Consider the following 24,169-nt stretch of genomic DNA (forward strand, 5'->3'; position numbering starts at 1 on the left):
TGGGCCACCCCCTCCTGACGCTCCCCGCCCCCTTCATCCTGGTGTCTGAGACTTGAGCTGTGGTTACTCCGCCCACCCCCTACCTCCCCCTGCAGTGACTTTACACCCCGGGCCTTTGAAAGGGGTGTAGGTAGGGACGGAGCCCCCCACTGAAGGTGGATGGGATTTACTTGGCGCTATTCTGGCTACAGAGCACTTTATGCTGAAGTGGTGGAGCAAGGGCGGGGGGAGGAGTCACGCCAGCTGGAACCCTCAGTCAGAGGTTTACACGTGGGTGAAGTGTTGAGGGGAGAGTGCAAGACATTAGCGTCTGTGTTCTGAGGAGGAGACAGGAGGGGCGGTGGGTTAACTGAAAACAACCCTGTAGGAAGATCTTTTTTTTTTTTTAGAGAACTCGAGATGTCCTGTGCTGCGTGGGAGGAGACAGTTCTGTTATGATTGTTACTTTGCATTACGGTGCTTTCGTTTTGCATTGACCCATCCTAGCCAGTTAAAGTATTTGGAAGGGGTCGTGCCCAGCTCCATTTGTCCCGCCCACCATATCTACAGAATGTACCGAGAGGTAATATGGAATAAAACAGACATTGCGCCTTACGATCCACATGTAAGTGTCCATCAACCTTTCACTAAGTACTGTAAAGCAATATTTGGGTCAATTCACAAGCTTACGTGTTTGCTTAAAATCCGAACTTCCACGTATTTCCATACCGTTGAATGTTGCTACATTTCTCAATTCAGATGAGTAAAACCGGTACAGCATTTGCTGTTTTTCACGAGGAGATTCAGACCGGTCCGAGACACCCGGGATTCCGATTCTGGGATACGAAGCCTGGGGGCACCCGTAGAGAGGTATTTTGTGGAAAATCGACATGATCAGCTGCAAAGAGCTTGGCGGATAAAATATGACCCGGAGGCCAAGCTGACGTATAAGAGTGCGGTTAAGGACTATCACCGGGACATTCGACTGGGCAAGAAAGCATACCTGGCAGGGAGGATAGAAGCTGCCTCCAACTCCTGTAAGGAGATTTTCTCTATAGTTAGAGAATTTATATCTCCACGGTCTAACATCTCTGAGGAGAGGCCCTCTGATTCCTGGGCCTCCGATCTGGTTAGTTTTTTTACTAGCAAGATCCAACTCATACAGGATTCTTTTCCACCGGCTGTACCCGCGGGGCTGATCAATTCTGAGGCCAACCGACCGCCCCCGGCCTCGCCAGGCGTGACGTTGGGCGTGTTTCCACCTATATCTGCGCCCGCCTCTTTAGCACTTATGGGCAATTTGAAATCAGGCTCGCCCTTGGACCCGTGCCCTGCTAAAATTCTGGCGAAATTGGCCGAGGTGATTAATCCACTGGCTAACCCGCTACTGAATCTCTCGCTGAGCCAGGGAGTGGTTCCGCAGGCTTGGAAGCAGGCAATGGTCATCCCGCTGCTTAAGAAGCCTGGTCTGGACCCAAAGGCCCCAGTCAACTACCGGCCTATCTCCCTGCTACCAGCTCTCACGAAAATTGTAGAAAAGCACGTGCAGACGGTGCTGTCCAATTTTCTAGAGACGAATGAGATTCTGCATGCCACCCAGTCGGGCTTTCGCCCAAATCTCAGCACGGAGACTGCGCTCCTTGAGGTCTCAGAAACCATCAAAGGGGTGCTGGATGCTGGGGGAAAAGCCATGCTGGTGATGCTGGATTTGTCGGCGGCCTTCGACACCGTCCCCCATGAGGGCCTGCTCACCAGACTCAGTGAGATTGGACTACGGGGGACGGTGCTCAGCTGGTTTTCGTCCTTTCTAGCTGGCCGCCGGCAAACGGTCTGGGCCTCACCAGATTCCGCCGTGATGCCGCCTTTGGGAGTTGGGGTCCCCCAGGGCTCTATCTTGAGCCCAACCCTCTTTAATATCTTCATGACCCCTTTGGCGGCGTTGGCGGAGTCGTTTGGGGCCCGGATCGTATCCTATGCAGACGACACCCAGCTCCTCTTCTCGTGCAAGAGAGGAGGAGACTTTGATGGGGAGAGTATCCGGGATTGCCTTGGGGCCGTGTTCCAATGGTTCCAACTGAACAGCCTCAAGTGCAATTCCGATAAGTCCGAGGTACTCTTCTTTGGGTGTGACATGGAGCCAGACTGGCAGGCATGGTGGCCGACTGGTATGTTCCCCCCCACTTGTTCATCCCAAGTGGCTAAGAACCTGGGGGTCAAGATGGACAAGGGTTTGACTATGAAGTCCCAGATCCTGGGGTTGTCGGGCACCTGCTTCGGCTTCCTTAGGATGCTGCGGAGGTTTCTTCCCCTTTTGTCGGAGGAGCACAGGAAGCTGACTGTGCAGGCCCTGATAGGCTCTACGGAGCTACGGAGTATAAAAGGAACCGGTTCTCCTAGCATAATATCTGACGCTGGAGACCGGGTTACCAGGTAGGCGGAGAGGAGCTTATCCCACGGAGGTAAGAGAATGGGGATGTCAGGTCAATTTTATCCCTGCGTAAGAATTCACATTAGGGAACTTATGCTAAACCATGATTATTATTGACATGGGCTTTTCAACTCTACCTAACTAGAGACAAATTTTAATAGGGTGTGCTCCGCCCGTATGTTTGAACAAACATTAAGATAATTGCACAAAATGAATAATGTCTGTAATAACATCGAACAATACTGTAGATAAGCCAAAGAAAAGAGGCATTAAACCCTTGCGCAAAAATATACATCACAGTGATTGCACAAAGTATATAATGTTAAAATGGTTGTTATATCCCAGTAAAGAGGATTAACTGAAAGAGGGCTTTATACCCTGGTCTCCAAGGCAATATGACCTAAACTTTAACATCTCCATGCTCCACAGCAGCCCTTAATAAGCGCAAGTAGCCTCTAAAAGGGTGTTTAAATCGTATACGCTCTTAGTCTGAAAATCAGTGAATAGAACATAACTCAAAATTGTACTGTATTACCACAAGGAATGGAATACGCCTAAGTATAAAATGTGCACTCCATTTCTCTATATAGATATAAGGAATCATCTTCAAATTTTAAAAAACAAGCACTCCATCTCCTGTATATTTAAGCAAGAAGTGGATAAGACGCTTATCGGAGGCTCACCCTGAGTTTATCGCGGAAAGAAGGAAATGTAATGCTCCTATCTCTAACTATAATGTAAGCACTTTTTAACCAGCTTTACAAAATATTTCGAGCTCAGTATCTTAAAAAACAATACACTTATGGCATACCTGCTATTATGTATACACAGGTTATTTGAAGGAACCAGCCGGAGTGTTAACAGTGGTCATGAGAAACATCCACATGTTTGAAAGCAAAAACCTTAAGGCTCCAACCTTACAAAAATAAAGTAAGCATGGGTTTTCTGTATTTGGAACAATGATAAAGATGCAGTTGTGTGGATTAAACTAAACACACTATTGATACAAAAAATAATATTGTGTACATACAGGTCTTCTAAAGGAAGAAAATTGAACCTTAAGAGTGGATAAGATTTATCTATCCCCAGGATTTAGACTGACACCGCAAATTGAACACTGCGAATTGAGTAAGAAATCCTCTTGTGTACACTCTAGACACCAGTAGAAATGTAATTAACTTTCTGTAAATGAGATCTCACAATGAATGTATACTAATTGACTGTTCCGTATATTTTTAGATTGAAGAAGTTTGATTTTAGTCCTGAGGAAGGTGTACCATCAATCTTTAACACTGAAACGCGTCGACAACTTGGTTAATTTTTGTTTTTAACTTTTGCAAAATGTGTATATGTGCCTGATGTTAATGTACTATAATTGATTTTAAATGCAAAATTGTCGACTGTATACCATGCTGGCTTCTGACTAAGGTTTTAATAAATTTGATTTTAATGAAAATTATGTTTTTTTGAAATAATTGAGGAACAGGTCAGGATACATATCATTGTGACTAGAAATGTTATTGGTGTCTTATGTGTAAAAGCGTTCTGCGCTTCCATTTAGCAACCACAGAAAGGAACCACCCTTTGTGTATCTAGGCTAGATTATTCAAACGTTCTGTACCTGGGCCTGCCAGAGTACCTGCTACAGCGGCTTCAAGTTGTGCAGAATGCGGCGGCGAGAGCGATCTTTGGCCTGAACAGACGTGCCAGTGCTGCGGGCTTACTGCAGACCCTGCATTGGCTCCCAATCCGCAAACGGATTGCCTTCAAGGCTTTGACCTTGACATACAAGGCCCTCCATGCGACGGGAGCGAAGTACCTCCAAAAGAGACTTGCCTTCTATCGGCCGGCTCGTTCTCGGAGGTCAGAATCCCTGTTTTTAGCGACTGTCCCACGAGTGAAGAGAGCGCGCCTGGGAGGTCGCTCCTTTGGACTACTGGCGCCACAGCTGTGGAACTCTCTGCCTCTTACTCTCCGGGGAGCTACCAGCTTATTAGTTTTTAGAAAAGGCCTCAAAACCAGGTTGTTCACCCAGTAGGCTTTTTTTCTTGTTCTGTTTTGTATTTCTGTGATACTCTCTCTTTTAATGTGTTATGTTAGCAGTCTGCAGCCCTCCTTTTTAAAGCGCCGGGACACTCTTTTTGAGTAGCCGCGCGTTCTACAAAAGCCATTATAACATAACATAACATAACATAACATAACATAACATAACATAACATGATGTATTTCATGCAGATGTAGGGAAGTATATGGGCTTTAGACAATAAACTATATGTGTCAGGCAGAAAACAATACGTGGGTCGGTAGCTACAGTGGTTGATAAAAAATATATGGGACAAGAATAGACGCCTTTAGACCATCTCTCGCCCCCTCAAAATGACATGATACGATATAGGTAGAACAGGCCGTTAGTAGGCCTTTTGGATGTCTTACTCCGAAAACAATCTGCCTTGACCTTTTAGCTAATATCGATTTGCATTCAGGGTCTTCCAATTTCACATTTCCCATTATCTGTATGGACTGGCTGGTTGTCGCGCAGTAGAGCAGTGCTTAATTTGTTAAACAATAGGTGCCGGAGCTCTAAGTTTTGTTTAGAAACCTGCGGCCTGTCAGTGCTACGAATATTGGAGGAAGGGGGAGCGACTACCAAGATGCCAGAGTCTTGGTTCCACCTTATGTCTCTTTAATCTAGCACCGGTGCTGTGCGTCACACGTGCAAAGACAGCCTACTTGCTAGTCACAGAAACTTCTATCTCAGCGTATTAGTATAAATCCAAACACCCATATGCCAACAACCGAATCTAGTGGAAATTGGCGGGGTAGGGCTGGGGTAAGGTCAGTCTCACTCGGAAAGAGACTGGGAGGGGTGGTGGGACTGAAGAAGCCTGGTGCTGCCGCATGTGTATCAAGGCTGCAGCTGACTACCCCCGGCACCCCGGGCTTTAATGAGGAAATCCCACAAAGGTTGCTAATCTCCGTTTATCTGATGAGGGAGGCAAGTCTCACACTTCGCCGAGCTGCGATAGCGGAGGGGCAGCTCTTGCAGATGCCCATTTGACGTCCACCTGCCTGGCGGCCAGAGTCTACTTACGCCACGCTTAGTCTTCAAGTTAAAAAAAAACACAAAAAAAACGAGCGCAGTGCCCCCAAAAGAGGGCGCCTCGCCCAGTGTTAATTTGAAAAAAAAATACAGAGCAAGGTTCCCATAATGCTGCAACCGCCATTGTCCCTATGAGTGTATATTTTAAAGATAGTGCTAACCCACCAGATAAAGCCCACCATGTAACGCCGCCGCAAGCAAACAATCCAGTCCGGATGGGCTGGCCGAGAAGGAGACAGGGCGGTAACAAAAAAGCCTAGTTTTCAATCGGAGGCCAACCTTTAACAAAAATTATGACGCACACCAATCAAAACCATAGGCGGAGCTTCCACTCCACTTCATAAATCAACTCGACGACAATAGACCTCGCAGAGAGCAGCGCATGCGCTGCGACGCTAGGCGAGACCTAAAAAGCGCTATGAAGCGGCTAGCACTGGCTGCACTCTTAGCATTGTTTAATAATTTCGTTATCCACACCGACCCGCTTTCCAGTTTCTCATCCCCCACCCACCCCCCATTCCCCACGTCCACCTGATTGCCAAAGCCAGTAAGTCCCTTATAGACGAGACCTATTGGCTTTGCCAATGCTAGTTCAAACTGCTTTAAAACATGTTAAATACAAATGAAACTATGAGGACATGGATATACGGATATTGAGCATTGAAAAAAGTGTGGTGAGCTGGAGGGAGGCATCACTTTACCTGGTGCACTTTTGACATACAAAGAATCGCATACATAAATGACAGAGAATGACAAGGCTAATATAACTCTGTGTTGTACTGTAGCTCGCCTATGTTGGTATCTTTCATAGTTTCGAATGCATTGAATGATGTTCCTAGTCTCCATACTAGCAATTCACGGTTCCTACATATCCAGCATCCTGTCTGGATAGCTATCACTCGTCTGGAGGTGAGGAGAGTCAGCAGTGCAGGAAAGCAGGATTTCTTACCGACCAAGATGGAAGGCGGGAAGGGCTTAGAAAGAGTATACCAACTCGACGGGGGAGGGGGAGATCTAGCGAAATGTCATAAGGAAATAATGTCAATGCTGGATCCTATATTTAGGAAAATGGAGAAGCAGAGAAAACACTCACTTTGTTAGAATCCAGCCTAGAATGGACAGTAGTTAACATGCTCTCTATAAAGCTGGTTCTTTTTGGTTGCCTTAAGTCAACAATGGTACTTTGAATTCTGCAAGATACCTCCTTTGGCCCCAGCAGTCCTTTCCTACTATTGCTAGGAGTGCCACTAGTGTTTGAAAAATGTAGTACTGGCTACAGGGACAAAGACATGATGGAGGAGAAGAAAGTGTCCACAGGGGTTTTTGCAAACTCTTTGGACAGCAGTGGTAGAACAGGACAGAGAAATGAACAGGATGAACTGTTTGCCTAGCAGGAACAAGCACATACCATCCCTAGTGCAAGGGATTATGGCAGCCAAAGAAGCTGTTCAACCATCTATGGCACTGCTGAATCAACAGCTAACCCGATACTCAGGCAATGACTGAGCACCATGCCATTCAGTGGTCAGGTGCTCTTTGGTAAGGAGGTGGACAACTTGCTAAGCACAATGAAAACCGAGACAACTACCATGAAGGCAATGGGGTTCTGATTCCAATAAGTTATTTTTTCAATCTTCTTGTCGCTGGAGAAGCTGAACAATTAATGCATAACGAAGCTTGCTGTATTACTTTCACGACATACAGTGAACCTCCTAGGCTAATAATTACAGTCAACGAGGACAGCAAAAAGAATCTCTGTTAGAGAAAAAGAGAGGATGTTAGTTCCACAACTAATATGTACTTTAGACGTGGCTCTCTTTGGCACGTTTCACCATCACTTTTCACCATGGTGGGAGATTATTTTCTTCAAGATCAGGCCAGGAAAACATCACAACGGATTAGTGGGTGCTCAACATCATCTGATCACATTACACACGGAATTTCACCACAAGACCTTCTCAACATCTAAAACACCTACGTAGTGTGGTAAGGGGGCCAGATGGCTCCTACACACTGCCCAGGGACCCAATATCTGATAGTGTGCTCTGTAGAAATGCCTAGGTCAGTTCAGTACAACAGGTGTTGTTAAGAAGGTGCCAAAGCAAGAACTAATCATTTAGGTTTACAGTTTAGAAAGGATAAAGACAGGGTGCTAAAACCCGATTCTGGATCTAAGAAACAAAAAATATATATTTACAGAAACAGAAATTCAAGGTGATCATGTTGGAAGGTAATTCCTCTCCCGAACGGGAGAGTTTGTCTCTACACCCTGGATACAGAATCTGTCTGCTTCCATCGTGTTGCAAACTATGAAAAATATAGGAAATATCCACGTTTTCTTGTGAGAAACATCACTTAATTCAAAGTCTTCCTCTTTGTACCCAGGTTAGACCCAAGGGACCACATCAGGTGGCTATGTCTGGTAATCATCCGACTAAAAATGTAAGGGTAAGACTGTATAGATGGTGGGCAGACTTGCAGCTTCAAGGAGATTCTAGAAAAGAGCTGAGATAACCTAGGCAGAATGAAGCTCCTGTTGTTATGTCTAGGCTATATTGTAGGGATTGTCAGATTTTAGCAATACTAGTGGGCTGGAGTTGCCTTTAAAAATTTATATGGTTAATTAGATAAGCACTTCTCACCAAAGCCACTTTGGTGGGGGTCGGTTGGGTATGTAAAGGCCATCAGCAGTGTGAGAAGGTGCTGTGGCCCACGGATGTGTGGGTGGAGCAGAAAATAGGATAACAGACACGTCAATGAATGTAGTACAAGCAGAAATAATATGACATGTTATAAAGTCAAGGGATTAGAACACCAATTGGGGTTGGTAGAGTATGAAAGTCAGCCATCAAAGGGTAAAGATCAGGCACTATAATGGTGACAAACATAGCAAAGCTTAAGGAAAAAGGCAGAATGGAACCTGGTACTAAAAGAGGTGTGAAATGAATATTAGAGCTACTCAAGGAGCTGGAAGAGAAAGACTTCAGGAAGTGTTGCACGTTCCTAGCATCGATATTCTGGGGACAGGAGGTGATAATATGGCGTAATGCTGTGAGAGAGTTCAAAAAGCCATAGCCATACTGTGGCAGAAACAGAACACCATGCAACGGAGGAATAGAGAGTGAGAGCTCTAGAGGGGTAGCAGCCAGAAAGACAAGTGGGGTCCAGCCAGGCTGATGGGGAGTGGAGGGCTGTGAACAGGAAGTGTAGCTGGAGGCGTGGCAGGATGCAGAAATCTATGAGCCATACAACACCAAACATTGTCAACGGGCACTAACTTGTGAGGAAAGCAGATGACCGCATAATGCACAAACCTGTCTCCTTTTCAATACGCTTGTTCCATTTGTCTAAAACATTTATATTAAAAAACATAACTATTATGGCACAGTTTCCTTCAATAGCAATATGGCATAAGTTTGAATACTGTATAGCAAAAAATAGCATGTGTTAAAATGATGTCACAGAGGTACTTATTTCATCCAAGTTGAAAGAATGAAAAGCCGAATCAGCTCTTCATGGCCTCCAAGACATGGCTTGCTTTCTTACACACAGGTCTCACGGTACCATCCTACAGACATGGGAATGCTGAATGGAGTCATGTATTGGTAAAATATTTACAACTTCACCACTGCTAGTTTTCCTTCAGGTTGTCACTGGTTGCTAGGTTATTACTGCACTTCACCTCACAGAGGGCAGCTACAGTTCCCTGAAGAATTGCACAGACCTGCTGCTCAGTAAATTGGTCTTCCAGGGAACCTGCACGTGTTTAACAGCTCCCCATGGAGATCACGCCCAAGGTACTGGTGGTAAGAGCTCAGCTCGCACAGCAGCTTCGGAGACTATTCGTTACCTCGAGTCAAAGGACGTGTAGTAATATTATGGCAATACATTAATCCTCTGAAAGTACAGGTTTTAACCTACTTTGCAAAATATCAAACCAGTGCAAATCATAGTAAATACATCTAAAAGAACACAGATTCCAGGGTATAAACTGCAGAACGAATACATATTTTGTACAAATCTAAGTTCTTAATCGAATGTTTCTGGAGAAGCATCAAATTAAGTTAAGAGGAAATATTGTCAACCAAGGGGGCTGTCTCAGTGACTATGAATACTGCGATTCCCGATAAATATTCAGGAAATGTCTAAAAAAAAAAAATGTAATATTTCATGGAACATTTTTTCTGAAGTGGGTGAAAGGCCATTCCCACTTTATTAGCACGAGCTCAATCAGTGAGCATAAATCTGCCCATTCTGTGTTTGCCTTGCAAAGCTAGGTGGAATAGCTCACATAGAGTGGACACTTTTCTACAAAAGTAAATCTTAAATGACTAATGACTGCAGAGGGAGGAGAGGTATTTGTTCCAGAACGGGTAGTGCTGCCTTAAATTTGAAATTAATGCTGTGTTCTGAAAACTGTGTAATGCAGCTAACTGATGGCTAAGATAACGTTAATGTCAAAGTACTGTGACAGTTGGCCTACTACGTTACTGCCAGAATTGTTTGGTTGTTTAATAAAAAGAATAATTTAAAAAAAAACTTTTAAAAACATTTTTTATTGTTTTTATTGGTATTTACATATTACAAAATACAGTGTGACATATAACAAGTATCAAGTTTTACGGGCATTCACAAAGGGCAAAGCGGTTTGCGGTTCGCTTGTCTGCCCCACAGTCTTGCGTTCATATGACATTACACATGTAGGTACTTGCGATTGGACGTGTAACAAGTTGGTACATAAAACGTAAACATAACATAAAAGAGTTTGAATAACTGCCAATTACAAAGTTAGAGAAAGTTACCCAAACTAATACAGCTTTCTCCCTTACCTTCAGTCAGCTGTTGCTCGAGGTCTTTGATTTCCTCAGTTTCCCGCGCAATCCTCGAGAGCATATCATCGAGGCGGCCTTCAAGCTCCTTGTACTGTCTATTCATCACGTCCAACTGCTGCTCTTTGCTGGCCTTTTGGGCTTTTACATGAGACTATAGGAAAAGGCACAAAAACATAATCTGAAAACAGAGGATGTACAATATCCTGAAGACACTTAGAAACTGCCAACACTTCATGTTTGTAGACAAAATATTTGGAGCCTGATGTATGAATTTTCCGTAATAAATTGTTACCAATTGAGCATCAGCTGTTTGCAAACGTAAAGGAAGAATATGTTACGCACCTGTCGTCCTGATTTTGCATTGCAGGAATATTTATTGGAGTCCTAAAACCCTGAATAATTTCATGTTGTGTAGGTTGACCATGGAAAACCTGTTTGCATCCTCGCATCTATAGACCTGCTCTTGCACCAGGATACCCTACCGGGTGTTAAGCCACACTATACAAATCTACATAACATGCCATAGTTGTTTTTTCTTGGAGATTACATTATTATTATTAGGGGATTTGTAGAGCGCATGGCTGCCCTGAGGCTTCCCAGCGCTGCGTGATCAGAAACTGAGTAGGATAACCGTGACTTAAAGATATTGCTTGAACAGCCAGGTCTTGATCTCTTTTTGAACTGTAATTCCCTGTCTATCAATCTGTATTCCAGCGGCAGGGTATTCCAGAATTTGGGAGGGAGATGGGAGAAGGATCTTCCTCCCCATCTCTCCCTCCTGGCCTTTGTTTGTATTAGGCGTTCCTCTGTGCTGGAACGTAGCCGCCTATTTGGGATATAAGGAGGTATTAACTTCCTGATTTTTTCAGGACCTTTTTTTTGGCGTGCTCTGTGAGTGATGATCAAGACTTTACATTTTATTCTTGCTTCTATTGGAAGCCAATTGAGACTGGCTAAACCATGAGTTCATGTAAAATCATAAACAAATGTAAATCTATCAGAGACATCATTTTAATCCTGAATGTCCAAATTAATGTTAAAGAGTTACCAAAATAAAGTGCATTCCAGCATCTGCCAAGGAAAAACCCTTTAAAATATTGTGTACAAGCAGGTAGAAAATGCAGCCTGATAGGCCTACATTAGAAGTAAGGGAAAAAAGAAACCAGTCCTATAAAGAACCTGGGAGGCTCCCCTTCCCACAATGCATTGTACTGGCAGTTGCCTCCCACTTGAAACTCACAAAAAAGTATGTCTGGTATCTAAAATGGAAAAAGTGGAAAAGCACTGCATGCACATTGTGTCTCAAAGACAGAGCGCTTCCTTAAGGAGGATAACACTCACTCACCCAACGGTGACATGCTTCATCATTGGGTTCCCTCCTCACACCAGGAACACAAGGTGCCTGGTATGGGCTAACACTCCCCACCTGGGAGGAGCTGTTGCGTTTTAAAATGATGAGCAGATATTGGTAGGGAGTGAAGGGCAGAGTGCCAGACAAAATCAAGAAAAAGGATAAAACTATCTCCAGAAGGGCTGGATTAGCTTTATTCAGATGACCTCTGGGATATGGTTAAAAATAAGAGAACACTGGGGGATTTAAACAAATATACTCCCATTATGTGATCAACATGTTCTTGTCCATCGTCGACCCCAAGAGGGGTATTAAAGCATTCATCCGGACCCAGGTAGTAGGTCACTCTGCAAATAACAAAAATTAAAGGAAGGTGAAAAGAAGCAAAATACCGACTTCGCAAGGGTAAGACTGGCAGGAACGAAGATGGCCCGACAATGTCCTGGGTACACTGGCGTACTATGAAAATATTAATAAGAGAATGAATTGAGAAGAAGCATTCTCAATGCCATTTGAAGTTTGAAGTTTATTGATTTGTATAGCACTGAATCACCCCGAGGGGTATCTCCGTGCTTAGGACGGAGGATTTCTGCCGGAGCAATGAGCTCAGAAAAGGTGGGTTTTTAGAAGCTTCCTGAACTGAGAAAGGTTCTGACAGTTGCGGAGCTGAAGGGGTAGTTCATTTCAGAAGGCAGGGGAAGGTGAGAGAAAGCTTTGCCGCCGCTGCGCGCCTTTTTAATTCTAGGGGTGCATAATGGAAGTTTAGAGCCTGATCTAAGAGGACGTGAAGAGGTGTACTAGATTACTTTGTTAGAGAGATAGGAAGGACCTTGTTCATTAGGTGCCCTAAAGATAGTGCAACCTATTTTGAATTTTACCCGCTTTCTCACAGGGAGCCAGTGGAGTTTTTTGAGGAGAGGATGTTCTAGACGGGGAGTCTGCTATGAGACGGATGGCCGTGTTTTGCACCACTTGTAACTTAAGGGAGGCTTTGTTTGTCGAAAATAACACAGCGTTAAAATAATCTAGTCTACTTAGTACCAGGGCTTGCATCAACGTTTTTTTGGTGGAAGATGTTAAAAGGGGGAAGATCCTTCTAAGGAGACTAAGAATGCAGAAGCAAGTGCCAGCAGTGATGTTCGGATGAGCGTCAAGAGTGAGGTTTTGATCGATCCTGATGCCTAGGTTCTTGACCACTTCCTTAGGGGGCAGGGCATTTCCCAGCTCCTCAGCTCCACCAGCTGCTCCTCCAAACAGCATGATTTCTGATTTCTCATTATTTAATTGAAGGAAATGAATCCACATCCAGGCAGCAATAGCCTTCATGCTTTCAGAGAAGATGAGCTGTATATCTGGTCTGTTTTTATCAAATGTGAGGAGGAGCTGGTTGTCGTCTGCGTATGATATGGGATTAAACCCTAAGGACCTCATGAGTTTAGCCAGGGGGATAACATAAATGTTAAAAAGGGTGAGGCTCAGACACGAGCCCTGCGGGACCCCCTTGGTCACTTTGATGGGTGTAGATCTGTAAGTCCCCAGAGTAACGGTTTGTGTTCTATCAGTTAGGAAGTCAGTCATCCACTTCAGTGCAAGCCCCTGAACACCGATGTCTTGAAGTCTCTCCAGTAGGAACGGATGTGAGATGGTGTCAAATGCTGCTGACCGGTCAAGCAGCACCAGAAGTGCTGCCTGACCATTGTCTAGAGCCATTCTGATGTTATCAATTCCCTCGATAAGATCCGATTCGGTACTGTGTTTGGCCCAAAAACCTGACTGGGAGACGTCTAGGTGGTGAGAGGATTCGATGAACTCAGACAAATGTTTGTTTATGTGTCTGTCAATGAGCTTGCTCTGCAGAGGGAGCAAAGATATAGGGCGGTAGTTAGTCAGCTCAGAGGTCGGAATCCTGAGATTTTTGCGTATGGGTACTACTTGAGCGTTTTTCCATTCAGGAGGGAGTCTACCTGAGCTCAGGGAGCAATTGAGAATCGAACAGATGGGTATGGCTAACTGAGCAGAAAATCTGGAAGATATTTAGCTGGGATGATATCAAGGGGAGAGCCTGATTTAGTTATGGTGAGAAGGGATATAAATTCTGCTGGAATGAGAGAAGGGAAGCCGTGTAGTTGCGAGGAGGTGTTGTAGTGGCTGGTATAACCTATTGTGGAAGGGAGAGAAACAGCATTAGATAAAATAATATTCTGGTATAGGTTTTCAATTTTTTGAGTGAAGAAGGAGGCAATGTTATTGCACAGAGACTGTGATGGAGATTCCGCGGTATCGCAGGCTCTGGGATTCGTGTAGGATTTAAGGATTTGGAAGAGGGTTCTGGAATTGTTTCCATCTTGCTCTAATTGATGTGAAGTTTGCGAGCGGTTTTGATATTTTTATAGTAGGAAGTTGGAGCAATTTTGTATCTCGCTTTATTTTGTAATTTGTTCAATCAACTTGGTACATGTACTGTTAATTTTCCAGCTAGATACATTTAGTGCCTAACATCAACCGAAGTGATGCCCAGTGAGTCAACTAACAGAATCATCTTACCACAAATAGAGGAGATATCATCCACTCTCAAACCTGTGGGTAGCGCCTCAACCGCAGAACTGTGATATAGTCAACAGGAGTAGAGAAACAAAGAGACACTATTACAATCTCACACTGAGACTTGTAAACATGTATATAAAAATATGCATATAGGGAGAAAGAGTACCTCAAAATCCAAAGATATTACACACAAACAAATGAAGAGAAAGACGTGACAGGGGCAGGAGACTGTGTCCTGGTAGAAACCTGTTCATGAAAGGTACTAATCCGGTACAAACTATGTGACATGCATACACTAGACTGCTCAATACGAGCTGTGATCTGGAAGGACAAAGCCATTCATGGCCCCTTCTCAAAGCCTGCCCCAGGGAGGTACTCCTGGGCAGAGGGCTCAAACCAATCCAGCTAGTTGTCTTGGCACCGGGGGCGAAAACGCTTGTGCGGCGAGGCCTGGCTTTGACAAGTGTCAGGTCGATGGGGATCTCAGAGCACAGGCCCATTTCATTGTTAGTCAATAAGAGGAGTAACAGGGACAGAATATCATTGTGCCCCACCGTACACAGTGGGTGGGAAGCTATGGCAGTTATGTGTATATATCAAAGGTGCCATGTCAATGCCAAGGCGGTGGTATGTGATCACCAAGATCAATGATACAGTAAGTGCTACGTAGCGGAAGGGGTCGATAGGGGCCTTAAACGTATGGCGCGGTGCAGTATTGTGCAAGGTAAGGAAATATAAACAAACACTGTGGTCCACCTCACTAAATTGGAGGGAAAGTATGAGGATGAGGAGGGTTACAGTAGTGAAGGGTGAATCTAGGGCTAGTAGTAACCAATGCCCCCAAATTGTTCCTGAACAATAACGTATTCAAAAAGACATGGTCATTGATCTCTTGGAGATGCACACAAGATTGGCTGATCCTATTGATAAATACAGCGAGGAAGACAGCAGATCTGCTCCTGCTTGAGATTCAACAACTGAAGAACCAGATGAAATGTACATTACAGATCCCCATTTTCAAAAGAAATTGGAAGAGGTTAATAAGACCCCAAGTGAGACGAAAGATGGTGTGAGAAGTTAGCCTGGCATATGATGTCCACTAGTTCTAGTGGGCACCTTGCACCAGTCTAATCGACCCTTATTGATGGTGGTTGTAAAGTCAACCTTATAGAAAGCTATCCTAGTGCTAGCATGGACCAGCAGTCATCAGGCTAAGACTTCAGAGAGTTGTTTACCTATTATAATCTCTTGAGTACCAAATGAAAGGACATCACACAAGGTATATATCAAATATATATGTACTTATTCTGAACACAACCCCGCTGCACTCTTTATGAGGTCAGAGGTAAAAGCACAATACAAGTTACTTCATTAGCATACGATAAGTTGCACAGTATACGTTTTGCCCTAGGAGCCTCACAACACATATATATACTAAAATAGAGGAATAAGAACCACGTGAGAATTAGAAAGCAGGCCTGTGGAATCGCTGGGGCTACTCTAAACAACCAAAGGTTAGGAAGTAGGAGGCCCACGGGAGACACGTGTAGTGTCTAAACACAGCCGCGGGTTACCATTGACTTTCTATGGGAAACCAACAAGTTACAAATTTACAATTTAAGGATACTTCCGGATGGACTACGATGGAACCCTTTTAGACTTAGACACTAGGAGGGCCAATACCCTCGAGACTACCAGATTACTCGTGTTACCTCACCCACGGAAGCCGGGTGCATAGGTGTCTTTTGATGTCGGGTTTCGTCGTCGATTTCAATGGAGAGCTGCAAAGAAGTGCTGCAGGCGACCAGAGGAAAAGTGTTCGGGTGGATCCAAGGGTGGATCGAAGATCTGAAGAACCTGAAAGCAGAAGGGACAGAGTCTGGGTCACTTGCCAGTGACCAGAATGGCGATGGAAAGCTGCCAGCCAATGTCGGGTGATTTCAGGTAAAAATGTGAAGCTTGTCTCTTGTGCCACGAGGTCCAGGAGGCGTTGACTATGACCAGGAGCTGGATTCGAGCTGTCCCATGAAGGATTGACTGCGGTGTTGGTATCCGGATTGGACCCAACAAGCCTTGGCAAACGCAATCCACGCAGGATGTCGAGATTGGCTTCGTTGCAGACCAGCAAGGTCTGGGGCGCTTCTCCTTTGTAGGGAAGCTGGAGCAACCAGGAAAGCAAGTTAGATTCAAAATGAAGCCTTCCAGGGGCTCACTAGCCAACGGACTAGGAACCGGGAAGACGCGTCGAGGTGAAATGCAAAAGCGGGGCCCACGGGACCCTCGTGGAGTGGGGGCATCTGAGCTATGGTGCAAATGGTGCTCGGGTCTGGGGCTTCAAGCACCCCAATGCACGACTTCGAGTTACCTCGTGAAGTGAGTGCAGCTTGCAAAATGCAGGATGTCCAGGAGTTCCGGTCCCACGTCTCTCGTGTCCGTCAAGGGTCTCAGCTTTGCTGTGAGCGAAGGTCGGGGTCAGAGATGGCTGGAAGTCAGTGTCCTGTGTCGCAGATTCTTCGTGGTCCGGCGGGAGCCTCGAAAATGCTGTCCGGCAAAGTTGAAGTGGTGCCTGTTTGAACAGGGTGGTAACTCCTTGACCACAAGGGAGATGTCTTCCGTCTCCCAGTCAAAATGGAATGTCGAAGGTCCAGGATATATGTTTCCGAGTTTCATCCAGCACCTCTATGGACAGAAAACCTATTGTCCAGGCCTCCCCTGCCTGAGTTTCGTCCAGCAGCAGGCGGGCAGACTTGTGTCTGCGGCAGCAGCATCCATTTTGTGATGCTGAGGCTCTGTTTAACTTTAACCGGGCTTACCAGTAACTACAGGTCTTCTCCCTCTAGAAGGGTGGAATGCTACCCTCGCCGCCAGGATGGCGGGGGGTAGTATTCCAAAGTGTTTGACACCTTACACGACATGTTTTGATAAAGCCAAACCAAAGTTAGCATTAACCGTGAAGATTATAATGCACTTAACAGTATATGGTATGGCTATATCATAGAACAGCTATAAGGAGATGGTTCCGAAAGCTGCAGAGGAGCTCAGCTCGTGCTAGGGCCCCCTCTTGAATAAAACCAAGAACTCTGCCTCCAGGATTGTCAAGGCCTGCCATAGGAGTGCCTTATAGGTGTATATGTGTCTAAATATATATATATAGATATAGGTATTCTATATCTAAGTAAAGGGTGATTACACCACCTTACCCAGGCTGTGTGAACAGACCTGTGGTGTCAGATTGGAAGGCAAACCAGGGGTGGCACAATACATGCTGCAGCACCTGGTAGGCCTAGGGTGCACCTATGCCCTGGGTTCCTAGGGTACACTACACAGGGGCTCACAAGGGTGACCCAGTAGCCAATCTGGTATGTACCTAAAGTACATGGTATCAAGTTAGAGAGAGAACAGCTAGGTTGTGGGCCTGATTAGCATGGCCACAGCCAGACTAAAGTCGAAAAACCAGAGAATCACAGCAACAAGTGGGGGTAACCATAGGAAGCAGACTCTACTCTCCTACAGATAGGATTTTGAAATGCAAGTTCAACAAATTCAAAAAGGATATGGACTAGTTTTACACCTACAAAGGCTTACCCCTATCTGGCGGATGATTATCAGTCACAACCAGTGAAGAACAATAGAAGGGGAGCAATGGGCTTGCGACAAGGAACTGATGATTGGACTTCTAACTCAGACGAATAGAGTAAAACTGAAGATTCGGAAAGCAGTGGGTCTGACAGTTCCTTCGAGATGAGGCAACTGAGAGGTAGGGTTTTTTTACCTGGGGTCCTCTCACAAGAACCATGGTGGTTCCCTTAATCATGGCGATTCCCGGTTCAACAGTTCCAACCCATCGCCCTCCTCCACCCCCCGTTTTGGTGGTCACGATTATCTGCCTTTTTTTTGGGCAGGGACATGGGAGGTGAGGAAGAAGAGGCAACAGACCACCTCCAGAAAACCAACCAGGTCCACAGAAGACCCAGGTGTATTGGTACCTGGCAATAGAACAACGATTGACGTGGAGCACGACACGGGATCCAACTCCCTCTACGAGCAACATGTCAGCATCATCGTGAATCTCAGCCAGAGAATGCTGCCCACAATGGAAACTAATGTCCTTAATAAAGGCTTGTGCTTTGTCCCCACTCACTTGAGCGATGACTTTATTATATATAAGGAACTGTCCCAATTTTTTCGCAAGATACGTCTGTTCTTCTACTTTGACAAAGCTGACAACACTGAAGTGGAACAAGATGCCAATACAGGCCTGAGAAACAAGTCCACTTTTAATCCATCATTGCACTTGGTTCCTTCGGAGGTAGCCACATTTGAGAAAGCAGTCCTAAAGGACCTTGAGGCCCAGAGAACTCGAGCAAAATATCCCTTCTTCAACCTCTCAAAAGAGGAGCTGAAGCGGCTGTAGTCATTGGGCAATGACAGTGAGATTGTCAGCAGACAAATGGAGATCACATAGCTTACTAAGAAGAAGGTCTCCGCCAACTGGACGATACTAGTTATTATCATTTAAAAGATTTAATATTTAAAAGATTTATAAAGCGCACAGCTACCCAACAGGGTTTCCCGGCGCTGAGCAGGACATGCAAGGTTGAGGTTAGTTGGAAGCGAGGAATTACACCTGACTATAAAGAAAAGTCTTCAACTTTTTACGAAAGGCCTGGAGAGACTGAAAGGTCCTGAGTTCCAACGGGAGGAAATTCCTCAATTTAGGGCCCATTTAAGAGAACGAGTGGCCTCCCGTATGGGTCCACTGCACTCTAGGAACTGAGAAAAGAGAAAGGCTGGCTGATCACAGTTTACAAGTGGGTTGGTAAGGCTTGACAAGGCTTTGTATGTACAAGAGGGCCAAGCCGTGCTGTACTCGGAACATGTAACAAAGGGCCTTGAACGCAATACGTTTGTGTACCTTGAGCCAGTGAAGTTGATAAAACAGAGGGGAAACTGAGGCAACCAAAAAAGTAGGTGGGCCACTGCATTTTGAATAAACTGGAGACGCCGGACAGAGGCCTTGTCCGCGCCCAAATACAGTGCATTACCATAATCAAGTCTGGAGATCACCAAGGCCTGCAAGACGGTTCTTTGGGCAGCCAGTGGAATTAGCCAAAGGATTTTCTTTAGCCATTTAAGGACCGCAAAGCAAGCCGAGATGACTCCAGACACTTGGGCTCCAAGAGAAAGCTTACTATCAAAGGTAAAACCCAAGTTCTTAACCCTCTGGACCGGAGTCGGAAAAGGTCCTAAAGAGGCAGGCTAATGGCTCGCTCTCCAGAGCTCAGGATTTTTCTCCAAGATGAGGACCTCAGTCTTGGAGCCATTCTGCTTTAAAGCATTTCTGGACATCCACAAGGAAATATTACGCAGTCCAAGCTGAAGTAGTAAAGGGTCCTGATGTGGAGCAGATGAAAGAGAAAAAATAATATGCGTATCGTCTGCGTAAGAGAAGATGGTCAACCCAGATTTTTCCGCTATGTCTGCCAAAGGGCAAACATAAAGATTGAAGAGTAGAACACTCAGGATCGAGCCCTGCGGTACTCCTGATGTTAAGGCTACTGAGTTAGATTTCGAGGAGTGTGAAAAAACTTAAAAGGAGCAATCCTCCAAAAAAGAGATCAACCACTGCAAGGCCACACCTCCAATTCCTGAGACTTCAAGGCGATCAACTAGAATTGAATGCAAGATCATGTCAAAGGCTGCGCTCAAATCCAATAAGTTGAGCGCTGTTGTACCACCACAGTCAAGTGACCTCAAGCAGAGCCGATACGCTACCATGACCTGGACGAAAGCCAGACTGTGACAGATGGAATAACTTGTGCAGTATCACATGTGCAGAGAGTTGAGAGTTAATGTGTCTTTCCAGTACTTTGGAAAAGGTAGAAAGAAGAGATATGGGCTGGTAATTAGACCAGCAGAAGGTATCCAGACCAGTCTTTTTCAGCAATGGGAGCACAAGAGAGTGCTTCCAATTTCGGGGCACCTGCCCAAGATTTAGAGAAAAAATTGAGAAGAGTAAGAATCAAACCAAGGGCAGACTCATCCAAAAGTCTGACCTTAGATGGAGGGAGAGGGTCAAGTGGGGAGCCAGACTTGAAGGTTCCCAGAAGGTTTTTCAGAGAGATCAAATCAAGTGGGAGCCAGGCCACAACTTGACAGGACTCAACAGATGAGAAGTCCGGGGGGGGGGGGGGGGGGGGCAGTTTTGACCTGATCAGAGCATTGAATGCTAGAGAAGATAAAGCTGTCATGAAGGGAGGAGTCTGAATCAAGGTGGCGGTGGATAGACACAACTTTATTATGGAAAAAAAAAGCACAAGTTTGTTGCAATGATGCAACGAAAGTAAAGGGGGCGGCAAGAACGTACTTAACTTAGAGAGCTCTGTCACAACTTTAAATAGGGTTTTCTGGCAGTTTTGGGCAGTCATAATTTTATCCGTGTACAAGGAAGCACGAGTTGATCTGCATAGAGCATGGTATTTTATCAGTGCCTCCAGGTAGGCAACTTTGGCCTCTGGCACATACTGCTTTCTCCATTGTCTCTCCAAAATTTACAGTGTTTTATATCAAGTCTAAGAGAGTCGGTAAACCATGGAGCAAGGGGAAGCACTCTAGGTTGTGATTTGGTGGAGAGAGGAAGAGTAGAATCAATAGCCTCTGACAGCCAGTGATCTACCAAAAGCTGATCCGGGTCCAGTTGAGATGTAATAGAGGGAGTGGTCTTTAAAAGCTGCTTATTAAGGGCCTTCATATGACATAGAGCCAAGTTCAGCGTTTTAGGCAAGACAGAAGGATGAGGCGGGGGGCGAAGAAGAAGCAATAGAAAAAAGAACAGCAAAGTGGGCCAACCAACCAAGTTGAATAAGAGGTGCGGTAGACAATGTAGGATCAAAAAATCTGATACAAAAGATGCCCCGCTGCGTGAGTGGGTAGAGAATTGATAAGTGAGTGGTTCAGGATCTTCAAATCATCCATGAGGGTTAGAGCAGATATTGTTAGAATTGTCAAAATGGAAATTAAAATCACAGAGCACTGACCAATTTGCCACCCGAAGAACACTTCCAGGCTATCAAGACCTTGGTGGAGAGGGGGAAAGGATGCTGTGTGGATCAATAGAGGTGAGTCTGAGTTTCTATTGAACACTCACCCCAAGATTCCTTACTTTTACATCCTACCAAGGATTCATAAACAAAGAAGACCACCCCCTGGTAGAGCCATTGTTTTTGGGACTGGTTCCTTGTTAGAACCTCTCTCCCAGTTTGTTGACTGGTTCTTACTATCGATGCTCACTGAAATACCCTCCTACCTACTGGATACCAAACATATGCTCACTGCATTAGTGGCCATCCCCTTTGTTCCTGAGTGACACTACCTGGTTTCCTAGGAGGTGGAGTCGCCATATACAAATATTAACAGAAGATGATACCTTACAGACTGGCAAGGAACTATTAGAACAAAGGGATCGGAACAATATGACTCCTACTTCTTTTGTGATGGAATGTGCAACGATTGCCATGAAAGAACATTTTTCAATATCAGGACCAACTTTTTGGGCAGGTGACTGGGCAGCACCGTTGCCCCAAGCATGGCAAACCTTTACATGCACAGTTTTTAATCTATTCATATTTACCAAGCTGACAACCTTCATTTACAGAGCCTGAAGGTACGGAGGAGATATGCAGACTTCATCCTGGTGATTTGGGAAGGCGATCTCACCTCTTCACATGATTTCTCCGAGTGGCTAAATAAAAGGGAATCCCCACCTCAGATTTATTTGTGAATACAGAAAGGTGGCTCTCACGTTCTTGGATTTCCTGCTATATCCCAAGGATGGAGGTATATTCTTCAAGTTATACAAAAACCTATGACGTGTAATTCTCTTCTGTGCTACAACAGCTTCCACTCAGGGGCACTTCGAAACAACTTGCCAGTGGGACAGTTCCTTAGGATCAGAAGAAGAAACTGCACCGAATAGACAAAATATAAAGAACATGAGACTACACTTAGCACCCACCTATCTCAGAGACTATATCCAATAGACCTCATCAACAGGGCGACAAAGAGATAAAAATAACAACAGAGAACTCGGCCTCCAGACGCACCCCAAACGGGAAATTGTGAAATGGACAGATTGGTGTGTGTTAGCATATATAGCCATCTCATCAACACTGTTAAGAAGGCGATCTATAAGAATTGCCATATTCTGAACACAGGAGATGAAACAATATCAAACCCTCTCTTTGCACTCAAACGGAGCAAGAAAATTGGAGACATGGTGGTTCATACGAGACCGCAACCCCCCACTCACAGGTTGCACCAAGAAACGTTGTGGTCACTGCCTCGAGCCAGGGGTAATTTTCCATGTGGATCCAGTCTGCCCACAATAGCGACCCACTGTCCTCCTCGATCTTGGTCTCAAGACACCTTGGGAACTCTTTAACCACACAATTTGCAGCACAGAAGCGGTCATTTATCGCCTCACATGTCCTTGTAAATTATTTTATGTGGGTATGACCTCCCGCAAGGTCAGAACAAGGATAGTAGAGTATCCGAGTTCAGTGAGATGCAAGAAATCCAATATTAAGCTTACTTGACACTACCTTGTCTCTGGCCACACAAAGGATGATATCAGATAGGTGCTCTTAGATAAACCCCAGTTTTCATCTCACATGTGCATTCTAGAGTCAGTCGTCTTCCAGAGGCAGCAGTGCTGGATCTTCAGACTCAAAAATAACACATTGGGTCTAAATGGTCTAAATGACGATATCCCATGGACCAACTTGGGCTGCTAACTTGTTACTGATTATGTGGCATGTAGTGGGCCACTGCCCCCTCACACATACCATCTATTCACATCTACCCTGGGGGGTACACAGTTGTTTGAAACAAAAGTCCTGTCCACACGTGTAATGTGAAGGGTTTGCATTGAAACCGGAAATTCAATACTTGAGAAAGTTCAAATAATGCAAAATGAGACTTTGAAAGTTTCAGCAAATGGATTTATAAGTCAATCCAAATCAGTACAACGTACATTCTACCAGCCGACACGTGTTTCGTCACAACGTGTACAATTGTGACTCTTCAGGGCTGTAGGATCTAAGGGGGCCAGAGTTTCAGTAATGAAACTGGGCGGGAAGGTAGCAGGTTAAGGTTTATGCCAGGTGATGTGGGGTGAACATCACATACGTAACGGGTAAATGCAAAAAGGACGGGTCTGTTCTTTCGGAAGCAAAAGGGCTAAGTTGAAGACGTCGGTCTCCTCGCTGGTTCTGTTGTATCACAGTTGTTTGGGCAGGTTCATGCTCATGCTGACCAGCCGGACTATCCTCATTTTATAGAAACACAAAGAGAGAAAGGGAATTATTGTGGAGCCACTCTTGGTCCCCTTATAATCAAAACATAAACAAATGAAAAAGTGATTCCAAATGATAAGCAATACCTGAGGAGTAACAGAGCGTTTAAGAAGAACACTCACTCACCATTTAATGGAGGGCCAGGTCTCAATCTTTTTCTTTCCATGAAATTGTATTGCCATTGGTTTGGCAAATCCAAGCAAAATTACTTCCCGCCGTTCCATATCGCTCTATTGTATCTGCCTAGGAGAGCTATAGCACTGGCATTTTTTTAAATGTGCGGAGGCTCTACTGCACAGCTTTCATTCTGTTGCATCCATCCTCTGGCTAGCCATTTCTGAAGGTGCAATTGGCTCTGGTGCAGAAGTGTGCTTTCTCTTGACTGCTGTGACTATAACTAAATCTGGTTTTGGATCAGTCTTTAGAGAATCTGGGTCTTGAGGAGGAGGTTTGTGTTTCTTTATAGGACGAGGTGAAGCTTTCTTGAAAGTTGCTGGAGACATACATTCTACTCTGCAATGCCCATTAGACCCAGGACACGAGGCTTAGGCATAGCCCTCATTTGGCTGGACAGTCTTCATT

The 24,169-nt window shown here is 45.0% G+C and overlaps 1 protein-coding gene across 1 annotated transcript in view; it reads right to left on the bottom strand.

Annotated features, from left to right (window-relative positions):
• Window positions 1–24,169, bottom strand: part of CNTRL (centriolin) — an 857,679-nt gene that overhangs the window by 602,852 nt on the left and 230,658 nt on the right. Inside the window, exon 12 of the mRNA XM_086920986.1 lies at window positions 10,337–10,490. Coding sequence (XP_086777112.1) covers window positions 10,337–10,490 — 154 coding nt within the window. The remainder of the gene's footprint in view (window positions 1–10,336; window positions 10,491–24,169) is intronic.

The sequence above is a fragment of the Lissotriton vulgaris genome, chromosome 5, assembly GCF_964263255.1.
Source record: "Lissotriton vulgaris chromosome 5, aLisVul1.2, whole genome shotgun sequence".
NCBI classification, from domain to species: Eukaryota; Metazoa; Chordata; class Amphibia; order Caudata; family Salamandridae; genus Lissotriton; species Lissotriton vulgaris.